Below are 15,344 nucleotides of genomic sequence, written 5' to 3' on the forward strand. Positions count from 1 at the left end.
CAGCACATAGTGCCACACCATTTTAGCTAGGAACCCACAGAGGTTCACCGCAACGTGGCTGTGGGCTTCATACAGTCTGGTCAGAATGTTAAACTAAGAATCTCATGTTCAGTTTTGAAAATTTTTGATAGAAGCATTAAATCAATGTACGATTTTTAGATTTGCGGTTCATGTCTTTTTTTACAGATTTGACAAAAAAATAAGGAGAACAGCAACAATAAAACCAAATAAAACAGTACACATATTAACGGCAAGTGACAACTCCTTCAAAAAGTAAAGATATTGTATCATACGCACTGTAAAAGGACAACTATTCCTATGTCTCTCTCCTACCTTTCTCTATCAATACAGACTGTAGGGAAAAAAGAATCCAGTCTGTTATAATACAGAACACAATATTCGTACCGCAGATTACTAACAGTAATGAATGGATGAATCAGACTGGAGCATAACTGAGATTAGAGAAGCATAGTTCTGCTACTTTAACAGTAGCATACGTTACCATTAGTTTATCTGAAAGATCATTTATTATTTATCTACTGACCATTATAAAACAATTTAAGCACAAGGGTGTCTTTACTTGAAATCTCGGATGTGTGAGACTATGTTTCTTTCTGCACTGCTTAACATCTACAACTTGGCTATGAATATAAAATATAATATATGGCGTACTATGAGGTGATAAATAAGAATAGCCATGCATTACAGAAACACACATTAAGGTTTGCATATTTCCTCTGAGCCATAGGTTCTTGTATGTGGTCTTGAAGCCAAGTCTATCGGATCTCTCGATGTCCTCACCTAAATCACACACGTTCTTCAAACCTTTCTTGCCATGAGAAATACAGTAGAGATCACTGGCTGATGCCCTCCAGTAAAACCACAGAAATAACTATCACGTTTGGCTTATTTAGTGGTTTCTCCATGTATGCCTGCCGGGGAATTGAGGGCAGAGGTGTGGGCTGTGGTTTGTCTGTCCAAATCAAAGCATTAGAGAAAGCTTAGTGGTTCTCACTTTAGAAGAAAGTCAAAATGAAAATAAAACTATTCTGTATCACATACTGCCTTGCTCCTCATCTGGAATGCTGATGTCTCTTCTCTCAACAGACGGCTTTCCCATATGCATTAGCCTAGAGACAAGGGCCAAGTACACTGGCATCCTTTCATATTGGTTTTTAATTTAAAAAGGGGCCACAACAGATGCTAGAACTCTACACCAGAAGGTTACTGCTTTTGAAAAATCAGCACTGACCATTTTTTTTTGTAACTTGAAGTCTCATTTACATCGAAAATCAGTTACACAATGCAGCTAAAAGTAACAAAACAAAGCAGTAGGTGACTAGATATTACTTTCATACTATATCAATTTATCATATGCATACCAGCCTGGAAAAATTATTAAATGAGACAGTCCCCCTTCTTTTAAAGCTCACAGTCAGTACTGCCTCCTGGTTTACTGGGAGACATCAACACTGCAGCTAATCAATAGCTGCTGATCAGCTGCAGCCTTCTTATCTATCTATATATACGCCTTATCATGTCTGTCTGTAACCGAAATCCCACTGCGCTGATTGGTCACGGCCGCCAGGCCACCGCCAGGCCGCAACCAATCAGCAACAGGTGCAGTGCGCAGGCGCAGTCCGCAATTAGAAGGACGGACGCCACCGCACCATCGGGAGGTCAGCGGCGCCGCAGGTTATCTCCGGGCGCACGGGTGTCAGTGGCAACGCAGCTGGAGATGTCCGGCGCTGGCCGGTACCCAGTGACCGGAGGAGAAGAGACTCCTTCGGACCCTCGGTACCATAAACGTATAAAAAATAGTGATCTACTCACCTTCCGACGGCCCCCAGAATCTGTCCCTCCTCTCCGCGCTGCCGACATCTTCTGTTCCCAGTACTGCTTTGCGCGAAATACCGCTGATGACGTCGCGCTCTAGCGAGAGGACGTCAGCAGCGGTCTTTGGCGCAAAGCAGTACTGGGAACGGAAGATGCCGGCAGTGTGGAGAGGAGGGACAGATTCCAGGGGCCGTCAGATGGTAAGTATATCACATTTTTTATTTTAATCTCCCGCTGGCCATATTCTAGAGTACCCGATGCTTTAGAATTGGGCCAGCAGCTAGTTCTGTCATAACCAGCTTCTTCCACTCCGATGGAATGTGACGGCTGCAGCTGATGAATGGCTGCTGATGAGATGCAGCGGTCACATGACATTCATCACTAAGTACTGATGTCAAGAGACTGGCGGGGCACACAGTGCTGGTTCCGGAAAGTGAGTTTAACCTTTTTATTTATTACTCCACCAGTTCCCAGTAACATTAGAAGGATTGTCCACTACTGGACAACACCATCTTACAGCTAAAGTCAGCTAGATAAAAAAAAAAAACATCATACCCTCACCACTTAAACTGGTGGCGTTCCAGTGATGTTGGTAGCGTTGTGTTTCTCAGAGATCATGTGACATTCTTATGTCACGAGAACGCTGCAGCCAATTAGGTGCTGCACAGCACCGACATCGCTGAAACGGCGGCAACATGGGGTGATTGTATATTTTTATTTTATCTGCGTGCTAGACCACCCTTTTAACTTATAAAGTAGGGAACAACACAAGTCACATACAGGTGCTTCTCACAAAATTAGAATATCATTAAAAAGTTTATTTATTTCAGTTCTTCGATACAAAAAGTGAAACTCCTATATAATATAGAGTCCTTACAAACAAAATGATTATGGCTTACAGCCAATGAAAACTCAAAAGTAATTGTCTCAGTAAATTAGAATAATTAACAAAGGCACCTAAGCATTTAAAAAGGTCACTTAGTCTGTTTCAGTAGGCTCCACAATCATGGGGAAGACTGCTGACTTGACAGATGTCCAGGGCTCATGGTAGGGCTCATTATTGTAGCTGGTGGCAGGTGATGTTAGTGCTGTGTAATATATGGGTACTATAGCAATAGGATGTAATACAAGATACTCTCCTGGCTTCAATTACAATTTTGTTTTCACAAATGTTCCAATATTTTTACATTTTAGAAAAATGATTGAAGTAATGACAGTTAATAGTTAAACGTAACGAGAAGGGTCTGAACTAAGAATGCTAGAAATGTTCTATTAATTGTTGTCGGCCGTCTCCTGCTCTTTTCCATTCGCTGTTGTATATTACACAGGAAATGCTGTGACCGCGATGAAAAGAAAACCAAATCATATTTATTCTTGAAGCCATCAAAACAGAATTGACCTGTCTGACATATTGCCTGACTTCATTCTGTACAAACCATAGCTGGTAGGACTTGATTAAATGAGTCTCCAGCTCATACCATCCTGATTGCACTCAATTAGGCTCCAGCAAGTGGTTTTGTCCTCAGCGTTACCTCATATCCTAATCAATAATGTACGGAAACTATAAGCCCTCAAAGTGCTGTTGTCTGTCTGACAGCTTCAATTATATATGATTTCTTCATAATCCCTAGCAGTCAGAGCAGAACATTGATATTTGTCCCACTATCGTGTAGAGAGAGGGGCGGTAATATACAGGACAATGGTTCCTCTCTTTCATACCATACAATCAAATTCACTTTTAGAAAACTGTAAGGTACTGACATAGAGGTTGATATCTTATTTTATTGGACAAAATGTTACTGAAATACATGTAATTGGGGCAAAAAAAATCATTTTTGCAATTGAGCTTTATTAATAATTTTGCACCATTTCATTTACAGGCTCTTTGTTTTTAACTTTGAAGTGATGTGATCACAAATCAGCTGAGAGGAGCTCAGAAAAAGAGACATAAAAGAGGCACAAACTCCCCTGACCATGATAGCAGACTGATTGATGGATTCTCTGTTAACTCATTTTGCATATATAAAGATAAACGGGGTGCTCACTGTTATATTAGGTGCTCAGAGGTAAAATCCAATACAGTCAGCAGTAAGCAACGCAACACAAATGTCATAGAAGGCAAACAGTGCAACATTTTTCTATTAAAAACCAGCTACAAAAATGATTTTCACCATAAATACTTGCATATAAGTAAGCAACAAAAATTGTTCCCATAGGTGGCCTGAACTCATTAATTGGAGCGTGCTTCTTAATGAATGTGGAGCATTGTACTCCAGCGAATCCTTCATTAAGAATAACGTGCGTAACGCCAATCATGAATATGTTCCATAGTTCACCGATTCAAACCAGATCAGTGACGGCCCTGCTCACAACAGCTTACATTCTACACAGATGTTGGGATGGAAGAAAGGTAGGAAGTGCTATGGTCCAGCCATCAATATAATAAATAGGGGTACTCATGTACAGCTGCTAACATACTCACATTATGGGTTCCAAGATGCTACAAATAAACACCGTATAATATTCAACATTATACCAATGAAAGAACGGCCACAAAGACCATTCAGCTACTCCTCTACCAGCAACTTGAGGATGTTTAGTTCTTAACTGATGAAGATGTTGTCACATTGTGATGCCCTTCCAACCTTACTGTGCCTATCCTGCACTACACTGTATAAGAGCCATCCATATTAGTTACGGAGGGGGCCATTTTCACTTACAGTTCCTTCAGAAAGTAGTGTGGGGAATAATTCTGACATAACAAATAACGGGATTCGGAAAACACAGAGTGCGCACCTCTAGTAAATTCTGCACCATTCACCGGTGTACCGTCCTGTACTATAGGTGTGTTATATCACTGGTCTTAGCTTTGCTCCGTATAAACACAATGTTATTGCACATTTGCATTCAATGTGATGAAAGTTCCTCGCACTCTGCTCTCTGGTCGCTATTATAGGATATGATTATATTTGTGTGCCCAGCTACATAACATTTACAGATGACATCTGCACAGTAGTTCTTGAAAATGGCATTACAACTTTGCCAACTATGTGTCAAACTAAACTACACGGTTATGTTCACGTCAATTTTCCCACTATGGATTAAAGAATGTGGAGCAGTGACTTTTTCCATTTAATGAAGTGATATCCCATATTCTTCCACATTATGGAGGTGATGCTGGAGTCCACAGTGGAACTTTTGTACAAAACACTACAACAGAAAGGAGGATTTAAGGGTGAATGTGCAAATTAATGCCGGCTTTACTGGGTTTTAGATCTCCTTCTGAAATGTCTCCAAACCTGGGGCAAGCTCTTTCCATTTGGTAGGATGAAGAAGGAAATAGAGTGGGAAATAGGAGTTACCCGTAGACACCAATCAGGACTTACACTGCCGTGGATAAATTCATGTTTTCTTCTTTCAGTCATTGAGGCAGATACTGTCTTGAATTTAGAAAGGTTATAACTAGACTACACCATGCACTAGATCATGCTGGAGGATACACTTGGGGCTTCCTTTCTAGCAAACCCCACACTCTTTCCCACATAGCAATATATTTTCCCCAAAAATCATGCCCCATTGATGAGAGAGGCTTAAATAGTGTTATGGCACGTGTAGATTAGATGTTTCATGAAATATAAATATTTTATAGCTGTACATCTGCTGCAAATTTGCAAAAATGTGGCCACTCTTTTCAGAAATGTTTGTCCTCCTGACTAAAATGGAGTAACACATATTGTGACCATGAAAACCAAATTCATGGGACATTAATTAATGGTATTATCAATTCCATCTTATATGTTCTTCTGGTATTTGGCAACCAACTGCCTGTAAGTTCTTAGCCACGTAACAAAAAAATACAAAGTCCAGATAATAAGCCCTTTAACTGGATTCATCCTGGGATTACTGGTTCATGAGTAGATAGCCAGAACAGTAGAAAAGACAGACACAAAGGAAGCAAGTTATTATGTATGAGGAGCTTTACACTTTGCTGATTATTTTATTTTTCTTTCTCCCCTAACATATATATTAAACTAGCTATACAGTGCCCCTATATACATCATACTAGCACTGTACATTTTAGTTGAACATTACTTCTATTTGCAATGCAAATGAAAGGACTCCGCTTCACCCATAGGACCAGAGGTCACGCACCATTACACCCACTTAATTAGCATTTTGGGGACTTACCTGCTTTTGATTGACAGCACTCGCTTGCCTAAAGTCAGCACTGTGAGCTCAGGCCACCTGTCTGCGCACAGGTTCAGTGTAGGCGCACACCCAGTGTGGGCTGGCACACTCTTCTCCTTAGTGCCTTTCTGAAGCAAGTGACATGCTTCACTTCCGAGCTCATCAGTGTAGTGAGCGTAGGTCAGAGAGGAGCCAGGGTCTAGAACGCGCCTACCCTCACTGTGTGCATGCGAGCACTAGCACTGCATACACGTGGCCGGACTCAGGCAGTCAGTGCACACATGTGGGCTGAGTTTACGCAGCACTCACTCTGGTCATCGAAGTGCTCTCAATCAGAAGCAGGGGACATGCTAATTGAGGTGCCATGATAGGGTATACCAAAGCTCTCCATTTATATTTGAATTGAAAGTAATTTTCTCAAGTACTGTACTATCCCGATACCACGGTACAGCTAGTTTCATATGTATTTTGGGGATAACAGACTGCATTTAATATTTTCCAGTTAAAAATAGAGCTGTTTTCTGTTTTTGCGAGAGCACATGAAGCACATGCTCCTTACTCTGAGCCGTCACAACAATATACAGTGCTGCTAGCCTAATAGGTTCAAATACGTATGAGATGATGCCAAACAAAAAGTCAGACTGTTAGACTGGTCTGTGTAGCGATGACATACCTTTACATGTGCTACATACTGATCACACTTCTCTTTCATGTGGCTGAGATGGAGCTTCTCACTGGCATGAGCCACAGTCTCGCCAGAGGAGACAAAAAACACCCTGGGCTGATGGCCGCTTTCTCTTTTCACGATATCAGCAGTTAAATTGTACGTCAGCTCTGCAAGACAAGGGGAGAATTTCAGAGTTTTTACAAATCCATTATGATGCTTGTAACCTGCAACACTAAAAAAATCTAAATTAGTTGCATCAATAACTTAATGCCAAAAATGACAAATATTATAGTTTGCAAGAAAAAAATGAGTGGTATTAAGCTGAAGGCGATGGACAGTCAGTCTGGACATATATACTATAATTTGCCCAGAAATTTACATAAATTATAGAGGAAATCATCAGTGGGCCGTCCTAGTCAGTGACTGAAAGCCTCTCCCTGTATAACTGTAAGCAGATACAGAGATACCTGTCAAGTACTAACTAGCACCGCCCACTGGACTCCTAAGCATAGATAGAGCAGAGATTTGGATTAAGAAAATATAAGTAAAATACAAGTAAAACCGAATCTTTTCACACAGAACATTGAATATATTCACCTCCTTCTGCTCAATAACATATTCCCCTCAGACTGTAAAACACTGTGTATATACAATGACAGGTTTTCATTAAATGACAAAAACGAAAATGCTCCTAGTTGTTTTTTTTTTTTTAAATTCCATCAAATAATATAATTATAATATAACATAGGCACTAAAAAAACAAACCTTGCAGCAGCATCACAGCCATTAACGAGATGGTTAATCAATAAAAATGCTTTTAAAGTTCACAGTCAGGCTATCTAATGGAAGCCTCCAAGATAAACAGTTCATAAACTCTGACTTGTGGACAAAATATTTACACTGAAAGCGAAACCCTTCCTGGTAACATGAATATACTCAAAAACAGAAATATTCGCTTAGATTTAGATAACTAAATGACAAAGGAGAAAACTGTAGATATAATACACCCACCCACACATTGTGCTAAATAAGCAAAGGAAGAATGGGAACCACATAAATATTATTTTACCTGGATAAACATTAAAAAAAAAAAAGTTATGGTTTACAGAAAAGACTAAATGTAACATTAATATATAGTCAAAAGTTTTCATTTACAAAAACACAAATAATAGGGTGGCATATAACATAGTGTGGTTATAAAAAGTCTACACATCCCTGTTAAAATGCCAGGTTTTTGTCATGTAAATAAAATCATACCAAGAAGAATAATTTCAGAACTCTTTGCACCTTTAATGTTACGCAATATCTGTACAAATCCAGTGAGAAATAAACTGAAATCAGTTTGATGAAGAACATATAAATAACAAAACTAAAATAATATGGTTGTATAAGTGTGAACACCCTCTTATAATTGGGGATGTGATTGTGTTCAGAATTAGCCATTCACCTTTAACTCATGATAAATAGTATTCCATACACGGCTGACACCATGTTCATTAATTTGGATTACTCTCATTTATAGTTTCTCTGTTCTAGTTGGGTTTTCCTGAAATTTTCTTAGTTGCATTTTACAGCAAAAGCCATAGTCTGAAAACAGCTTACAACGCAGCAAAGGGATCCTATTGTTCAACTTTATCAGTCAAGAGAAGGGTACCAAAAAGTTTCAATGGCATTAGACATACCATGAAACACTGTAAAGACTGTCATGAAGAAGTGACTTAAATTCAGCATAACAGTGACTAACTAAAACTGGACATCCCTGGAAAATTCATATAACAAAAAAAATGGTATGGGAGGCTACCAAGAGGACTACAGAAACATTAAATAAGCTGCAGTCATTTCTGGCAAGTACTAGTTGTGTACCGCAAGTGACAAAAATATCCTGGCCTGTGGAGTAAAGCGGCAAGACAAATGCCTTTTGCTATCTTACGTTTTTCCAAAACCTACACCAAGTCTGCCAAGAGCAGGTGGGAAAATGTGTTATGGTCTAATAAGACCAAGATTGAACTTTTTGGCCATAATTACAAAAGGTCTGTTTGGAGCAAAGCCAACACACTGTGCAACGCCAAAAAATACCATAACCACAGTGAAGCATTTTGGAGGCAGTATTATGTTTTAGAGCTACTTTTAGCAGCTGGAACTTGGCTTTAGTCAGGGTGGAAGGAAATGTGAACAGTTCCAATTATCAGTCAATTTTGTAACAAAACGTCAAGGCCTCTGCTTAAAAGCTGAAGATGAGATGAGGAGGAATTTCACATTTCAACATGACAATTATCCTAACTATACATCCAAAACAAAAAATGACTTTGCTAGAAGAGGATCAAGTTTTCAGAATATCCCAGAGAGAGCTCAGACCCGAATCCAGTTGAAATATATGGGTATACTTAAAGAAGGCAGTACACAGGAAATGTCTTCGCAATCTGACTGATTTGGAGATGTATTGTAAGGAAGAGTGGACAAAGATTGCCAATTCTAGATGTGCCATGCTGATAGACTCTTACCCAAAAAGCTGAATGCTGTCATAAATTCAAAGGGTACTTCAACAAACTATTAGCATATTTATGCAATCACATTACTTTGGGTTTTTACTTTTCATTTTCCACTCAAAAAGATTTCAGTTTATTTTTCAATGGAATTGTACAGATTAAAGGTGACATTAAAGGTGGAAAAAGATCTGCAATGATTCTTTTTCATATGTTTTTACTTAAAAAACCCTGCCTGCCACTTTAACAGAAATGTGTAGAATTTTTATATCCGCTGTAACTTGTCAATTCATGTTTGAGGCAAGATATTCAATACATTGCTAAAGCTAAAATCTCTAAGGAAGTGCATAACGTAGATGTACCTGAACGTGAGAATAAATGTGGATTTGTAGAGTCTGGAGAGTCTTATAAGAAAATTAATGCTAAATCAAAGCAGTACTTACCTATTTCACCAGGAACACGCTTGCCACGAAACCGGAAACAGACAGTGACATTGACACAGTTGACATTTTGTGTCCCATCATGGCACTGCGGAGCAGTGATGTTAATTGCTGAAGGCAAAATTATTGAAGCATCCACAGTAATAACTGGTCTTGTCCTGACGCACAGAAGAAAAATAAGCAGGACAATATGTAAATCTCTGTAACAATACTGCATAATATCAAAACTCAAAGGAAAATTACAGTCAAAACCCAATGAAAAACGAGTTGCTACAGTATGTTTTTCGTTGGGTTTTGACCTTTCCGGACAGAGTCATTTAAACATGTACTACAGATAACTTCTCCCAGGACAACGTCATTTATATTGGTTTAGACGTTACAATACATTGTCCATATGTTCTAACTAGTCAATGTTCTGATGACCATGTAGCCGTGTCTTGGTCAGAAGTAAGTAGGGTTGAATTTATAAGACATTTTCCCTAAAAACAACTAATTTTATGCTGTTGTCAAATTGTTTAGCACCCAAAGAAAAAACCAAATGGAGGGCACCACTATATTAGACAACAAAAGGGGTTCACCAGTGACATGTTAATGAAAATGCAAGGAAGTAGGGGAAAGTAACATGTCTATAAATTGGGAACACACGATCAGATAGGACAAATTGAACAAACTTTATTACTAAATGCTGACACATATATAGAACAAACACAATATCCAAGTTAAAAACAATTAAAATTGCAAGAAAAGCAAACAAGTCATATCATGGAATAATGGACTCTCCCACATCAAAAACTCCTCCACACAGAAAAGCCTGTATAAAAATGATAATGTGAACACAGGGCAACCCACAAGAGTTAATAATGAATACAATTACCAAACAATGGCATCCATGGTGATGGCAAAAAAAAAATTGCAAGACGTAATTGCAGCACGGATCTAGACTTCCGGGAGGGGGCCAGAGATTTAACCCGTCGTTTTGCTGACAGGGGTTATCCACGAAGGGTTATTTCTGAAGCCTTTCAGAAATCACGGACCAGCAATAGATCGATGCTCCTACAACCTAAAGTTCGGGGTGTGTCACACACTATTAACCTGATTACGCCATACAATAATCAGTGGCGGGAGATTCATAATCTGTTGGACAAAAATGTGGTTTGTAGGTGTCCACTAGTGTTTGCTATTTCTAAGGGAAAAATCATGTTGCATGCTCAAATACAGATGTGACTGATCCTTAGCAAGAAACAGCACCAAAATTATGTTTGAGTGCTAGAGAAAAAGCAAAGTGAGCTCCTTATTGAAGATGGCTCCTGACTGAACTTCCTTTAAATAAGGTAGGAAAAGCAAAAAGAAAGTGTAACTCAACAGAATCTACAGTGCTGTGAGAACTAGGTTACAACACTAAAGTTTTAGTTACGTTTCCGATGCCGAGTGTATTGTCGTCAACATCCTCATGCATCATCCATATCACCAGGAAGGTGAAAGATCAGCAAACGAATGACAAAGAACTTGGCAGCCATCCAAGTGTTCTCACCCCAAGAGGATAAGATGATAAGATGCTTAATGAAACTCAATTTCCGTAATTGTTTGTATGAGCCAGGCAGGAAAATTACACAAATTACAAGTCGGATTCAGTACAGTAATCTCAGGAGTGGGGCTAATGCAATTCATGGCCTCTCTACAAACATTTAATTCCCTTGGACTAAAAAATTTTTAAAGAAAATCAAATTCCACATGTCTGACAGCCAAAGCTCAAAGGATAGTTCAAAGGAAGAATAAAGAGCAAGATCGGAGACATTCAGGTCTCAGCACAAGAGATTTGGAAAGGGTTGGAAGGTCATCGGCTGGTTGTCTCCCAATGACTGAAACATCATTTGTCTTTGGAAGTTCTGTCAAGACTCAGAAGTGTAAAGGTCCATTTACAGCTACACTGATTATTGTTAAGGAGAGTTCTAGGATAATCTTATAGTCTAAACAGACTTCCCATCACCTGACAATCAAGCTTACTGCTTGTTCGTCAGGTGAAATGTTATTTTGGTCTGTGCAAAATCTCAATGTTTTTGGCAGCACATCATACAGTGCAAACATAGCAGCTTATGCACACTGAACCATCTATTACAGATCATTGCACGCAACTGAATTGTGTTCTGCCTGCGCACACAGACTATCAAATGATTACCGTAAATAGCAACCGATCACTGATCAGTGTTGCAAAATTGTGTAATGCAAACAGATAATGCTGCACAGATAGATAGATATGTGATTGATAGATAAATAATAGATAGACAGATATGTGATTGATAGATAAATAATAGATAGATAGATAGATATGTGATTGATAGAAAGACAGACAGAGATCTTTCAGATGTATTGAAACATAATCCAACAGTGATAAGAATGAAATTAAATATCAACAATTAGAACAGTTTTCTGCTATCATGACAAATATAGTCTCGTTCTATACTGATTTAGCACTGCGACCCCTTCTAGATTTTCCCGCACAGCAGCGCTCATGGCTGCTCAGCGGTGTAGTGAGCGGGACCTGGCACCAGTCACTAGAATATGGCTGATCTACATCTTTTGTGCAGAAAAGAGGGCAATGCTGATAAGCACAGTAGTGACATGCATTAGTGACGGGTATGACATGCATTAGCTTTTGTGGTTGATAAAAGTCCCAGAATCAGAGGTTGTTAAACATATCGACAGAGGCTGATATTATATAGGCTGCTTTAGGGAAACTCGTATAAATCAGGTCCATTTGTTATGTCTTCGATTTAAGGAGTCTGCCCTGGTGACATAAATACATAATAAATAGATGTTTTGTTCAGAGTTTATATAGTTTATTTCATGCTGAATGTTCCTAACGTCCAATATAAGAAATATCTGCAGGGCATTTTTTACATTCTGCGTCTGTATAGAGTTGTGGCCAAAAGTATTGACACCCCTGCAATTCTGTCAGATAATAGTCAGTTTCTTCCTGAAAATGATTGCAAACACAAATTCTTTGGTATTATTATCTTCATTTAATTTGTCTTAAATGAAAAAACACAAAAAGAATTGTCCTAAAACCAAATTGGATATAATTCCACACCAAACATAAAAAAGAGGGTGGACAAAAGTATTGGCACTGTTTGAAAAATCATGTGATGCTTCTCTAATTTGTGTAATTAACAGCACCTGTAACTTACCTGTGGCACCTAACAGGTGTTGGCAATAATTAAATCACACTTGCAGCCAGTTGACATGGATTAAAGTTGACTCAACCTCTGTCCTGTGTCCTTGTGTGTACCACATTGAGCATGGAGAAATGAAAGAAGACCAAAGAACTGTCTGAGGACTTGAGAAACCAAATTGGGAGGAAGCATGAGCAATCTCAAGGCTACAAGTCCATCTCCAAAGACCAGAATGTTCCTGTGTCTACCGTGCGCAGTGTCATCAAGAAGTTTAAAGCCCATGGCACTGTGGCTAACCTCCCTAGATGTGGATGGAAAAGAAAAATTGACAAGAGATTTCAACGCAAGATTGTGCGGATGTTGGATAAAGAACCTCGACTAACATCCAAACAAGTTCAAGCTGCCCTACAGTCCGAGGGTACAACAGTGTCAACCCGTACTATCCGTCGGCATCTGAATGAAAAGGGACTGTATGGTAGGAGACCCAGGAAGACCCCACTTCTTACCCCGAGACATAAAAAAAGCCAGGCTGGAGTTTGCCAAAACTTACCTGAAAAAGCCTAAAATGTTTTGGAAGAATGTTATCTGGTCAGATGAGACAAAAGTAGAGCTTTTTGGGCAAAGGCATCAACATAGAGTTTACAGGAGAAAAAAAGAGGCATTCAAAGAAAAGAACACGGTCCCTACAGTCAAACATGGCGGAGGTTCCCTGATGTTTTGGGGTTGCTTTGCTGCCTCTGGCACTGGACTGCTTGACCGTGTGCATGGCATTATGGAGTTTGAAGACTACCAACAAATTTTGCAGCATAATGTAGGGCCCAGTGTGAGAAAGCTGGGTCTCCCTCAGAGGTCATGGGTCTTCCAGCAGGACAATGACCCAAAACACACTTCAAAAAGTACTAGAAAATAGTTTGAGAGAATCATAGAATCGTAGAGTTGGAAGGGACCTCCTGGGCCATCTGGTCCAACCCCCTGCTCAAAGCAGGATTCGCTAAATCATCCCAGTCAGATGCCTGTCCAGCCTCTGTTTGAAGACTTCCATTGAAGGAGAACTCACCACTTCTCATGGCAGCCTGTTCCACTCATTGATCACTCTAACTGTCAAAAAGTTTTTTCTAATATCTAATCTGTGTCTCCTCCCATTCAGTTTCATCCCATTGCTTCTAGTCTTTCCTTGTGCAAATGAGAATAAAGTTGATCCTTCTACAATGTGACAGCCCTTTAGATACTTGTAGACAGCTATTAAGTCTCCTCTCAGTCTTCTCTTTTGTAAACTAAACAATCCCAAATCCTGCAACCTTTCCTCATAAGACAGGGTTTGCAGACCGGTCAAAATTCTGGTCGCTCTTTTCTGAACTTGCTCCAGTTTGTTGATGTCTTTTTTAAAATGTGGTGCCCAAAACTGGACACAATATTCCAGATGAGGTCTGACCAAAGAGGAGTAGAGGGAAATAATGACTTCACGTGATCTAGACTGTATGCTTCTGTTAATACATCCTAGAATTGCATTTGCCTTTTTTGCTGCTGCATCACATTGTTGACTCATATTCAGTCTGTGATCTATTAGTATACCCAAGTCTTTTTCACATGTGCTGTCACTAAGCCCTATTCCTCCCATTCTGTATATGCTTTTTTCATTTTTATTGCCCAGATGTAGCATTTTGCATTTCTCCCTGTTAAAAATCATTCTGTTAGTTGCTGCCCACTTCTCCAGTTTATTTAAATCTTTTTGAATCCTCTCTCTCTCTTCTCTAGTATTAGCTATCCCTCCTAGCTTTGTGTCATCAGCAAATTTAATCAGTTTACTCTCAATTCCTTCATCTAAATCGTTGATAAAGATGTTGAACAATACAGGGCCCAGGACAGAGCCCTGTGGTACCCCACTTGAGACATTCTTCCAACTGGATGTGCAGCCATTTACGACCACTCTTTGGGTCCGATCACTAAGCCAGTTATGAATCCACCTAGTTGCCTTGTCCATTCCATACTTAGTCATTTTTTCAATAAGGATTGTATGAGATACTTTGTCAAATGCTTTGCTGAAGTCAAGATATACTATATCTACAGCATTTCCTTGATCCACCCAATCAGTGATACCGTCATAGAAGGAAATTAAGTTAATCTGACATGACTTATTAGTTACAAACCCATGCTGACTCTGTTTAATCACTTCATTCAAAGCACTGGAGACTTCTAAGGTGGCCAGCAATGAGTCCAGACCTGAATCCCATAGAACACCTGTGGAGAGATCTAAAAATGGAAGTTTGGAGAAGGCTCCCTTCAAATATCAGGGACCTTGAGCAGTTTGCCAAAGAAGAATGGTCTAAAATTCCAGCAGAGCATTGTAAGAAACTCATTGATGGTTACCGGAAGTGGTTGGTCGCAGTTATTTTGGCTAAAGGTTGTGCAACCAAGTATTAGGCAACGGGTGCCAATACTTTTGTCTGGCCCATTTTTGGAGTTTTGTGTGAAATGATCAATGTTTTGCTTCATTCTCTTTTGTGTTTTTTCATTTAAGACAAATTAAATGAAGACAATAATACCAAAGAATTTGTGTTTG

General features: G+C 39.3%; 1 protein-coding gene across 1 annotated transcript in view; it reads right to left on the reverse strand.

The window, feature by feature from the left end:
* The window catches only part of ITGA9 (integrin subunit alpha 9), a 711,654-nt gene that overhangs the window by 422,905 nt on the left and 273,405 nt on the right, over positions 1–15,344 (reverse strand). Inside the window, exons 14-15 of the mRNA XM_073549890.1 lie at positions 9,618–9,772; positions 6,698–6,858 (exon numbers count right to left, since the gene is read on the reverse strand). Of these exons, the coding sequence (XP_073405991.1) occupies positions 6,698–6,858; positions 9,618–9,772 (316 nt within the window). The remainder of the gene's footprint in view (positions 1–6,697; positions 6,859–9,617; positions 9,773–15,344) is intronic.

This window comes from Dendrobates tinctorius, unplaced genomic scaffold (assembly GCF_039654945.1).
Source record: "Dendrobates tinctorius isolate UK_male_01 unplaced genomic scaffold, ASM3965494v1 ptg000162l, whole genome shotgun sequence".
NCBI lineage: Eukaryota > Metazoa > Chordata > Amphibia > Anura > Dendrobatidae > Dendrobates > Dendrobates tinctorius.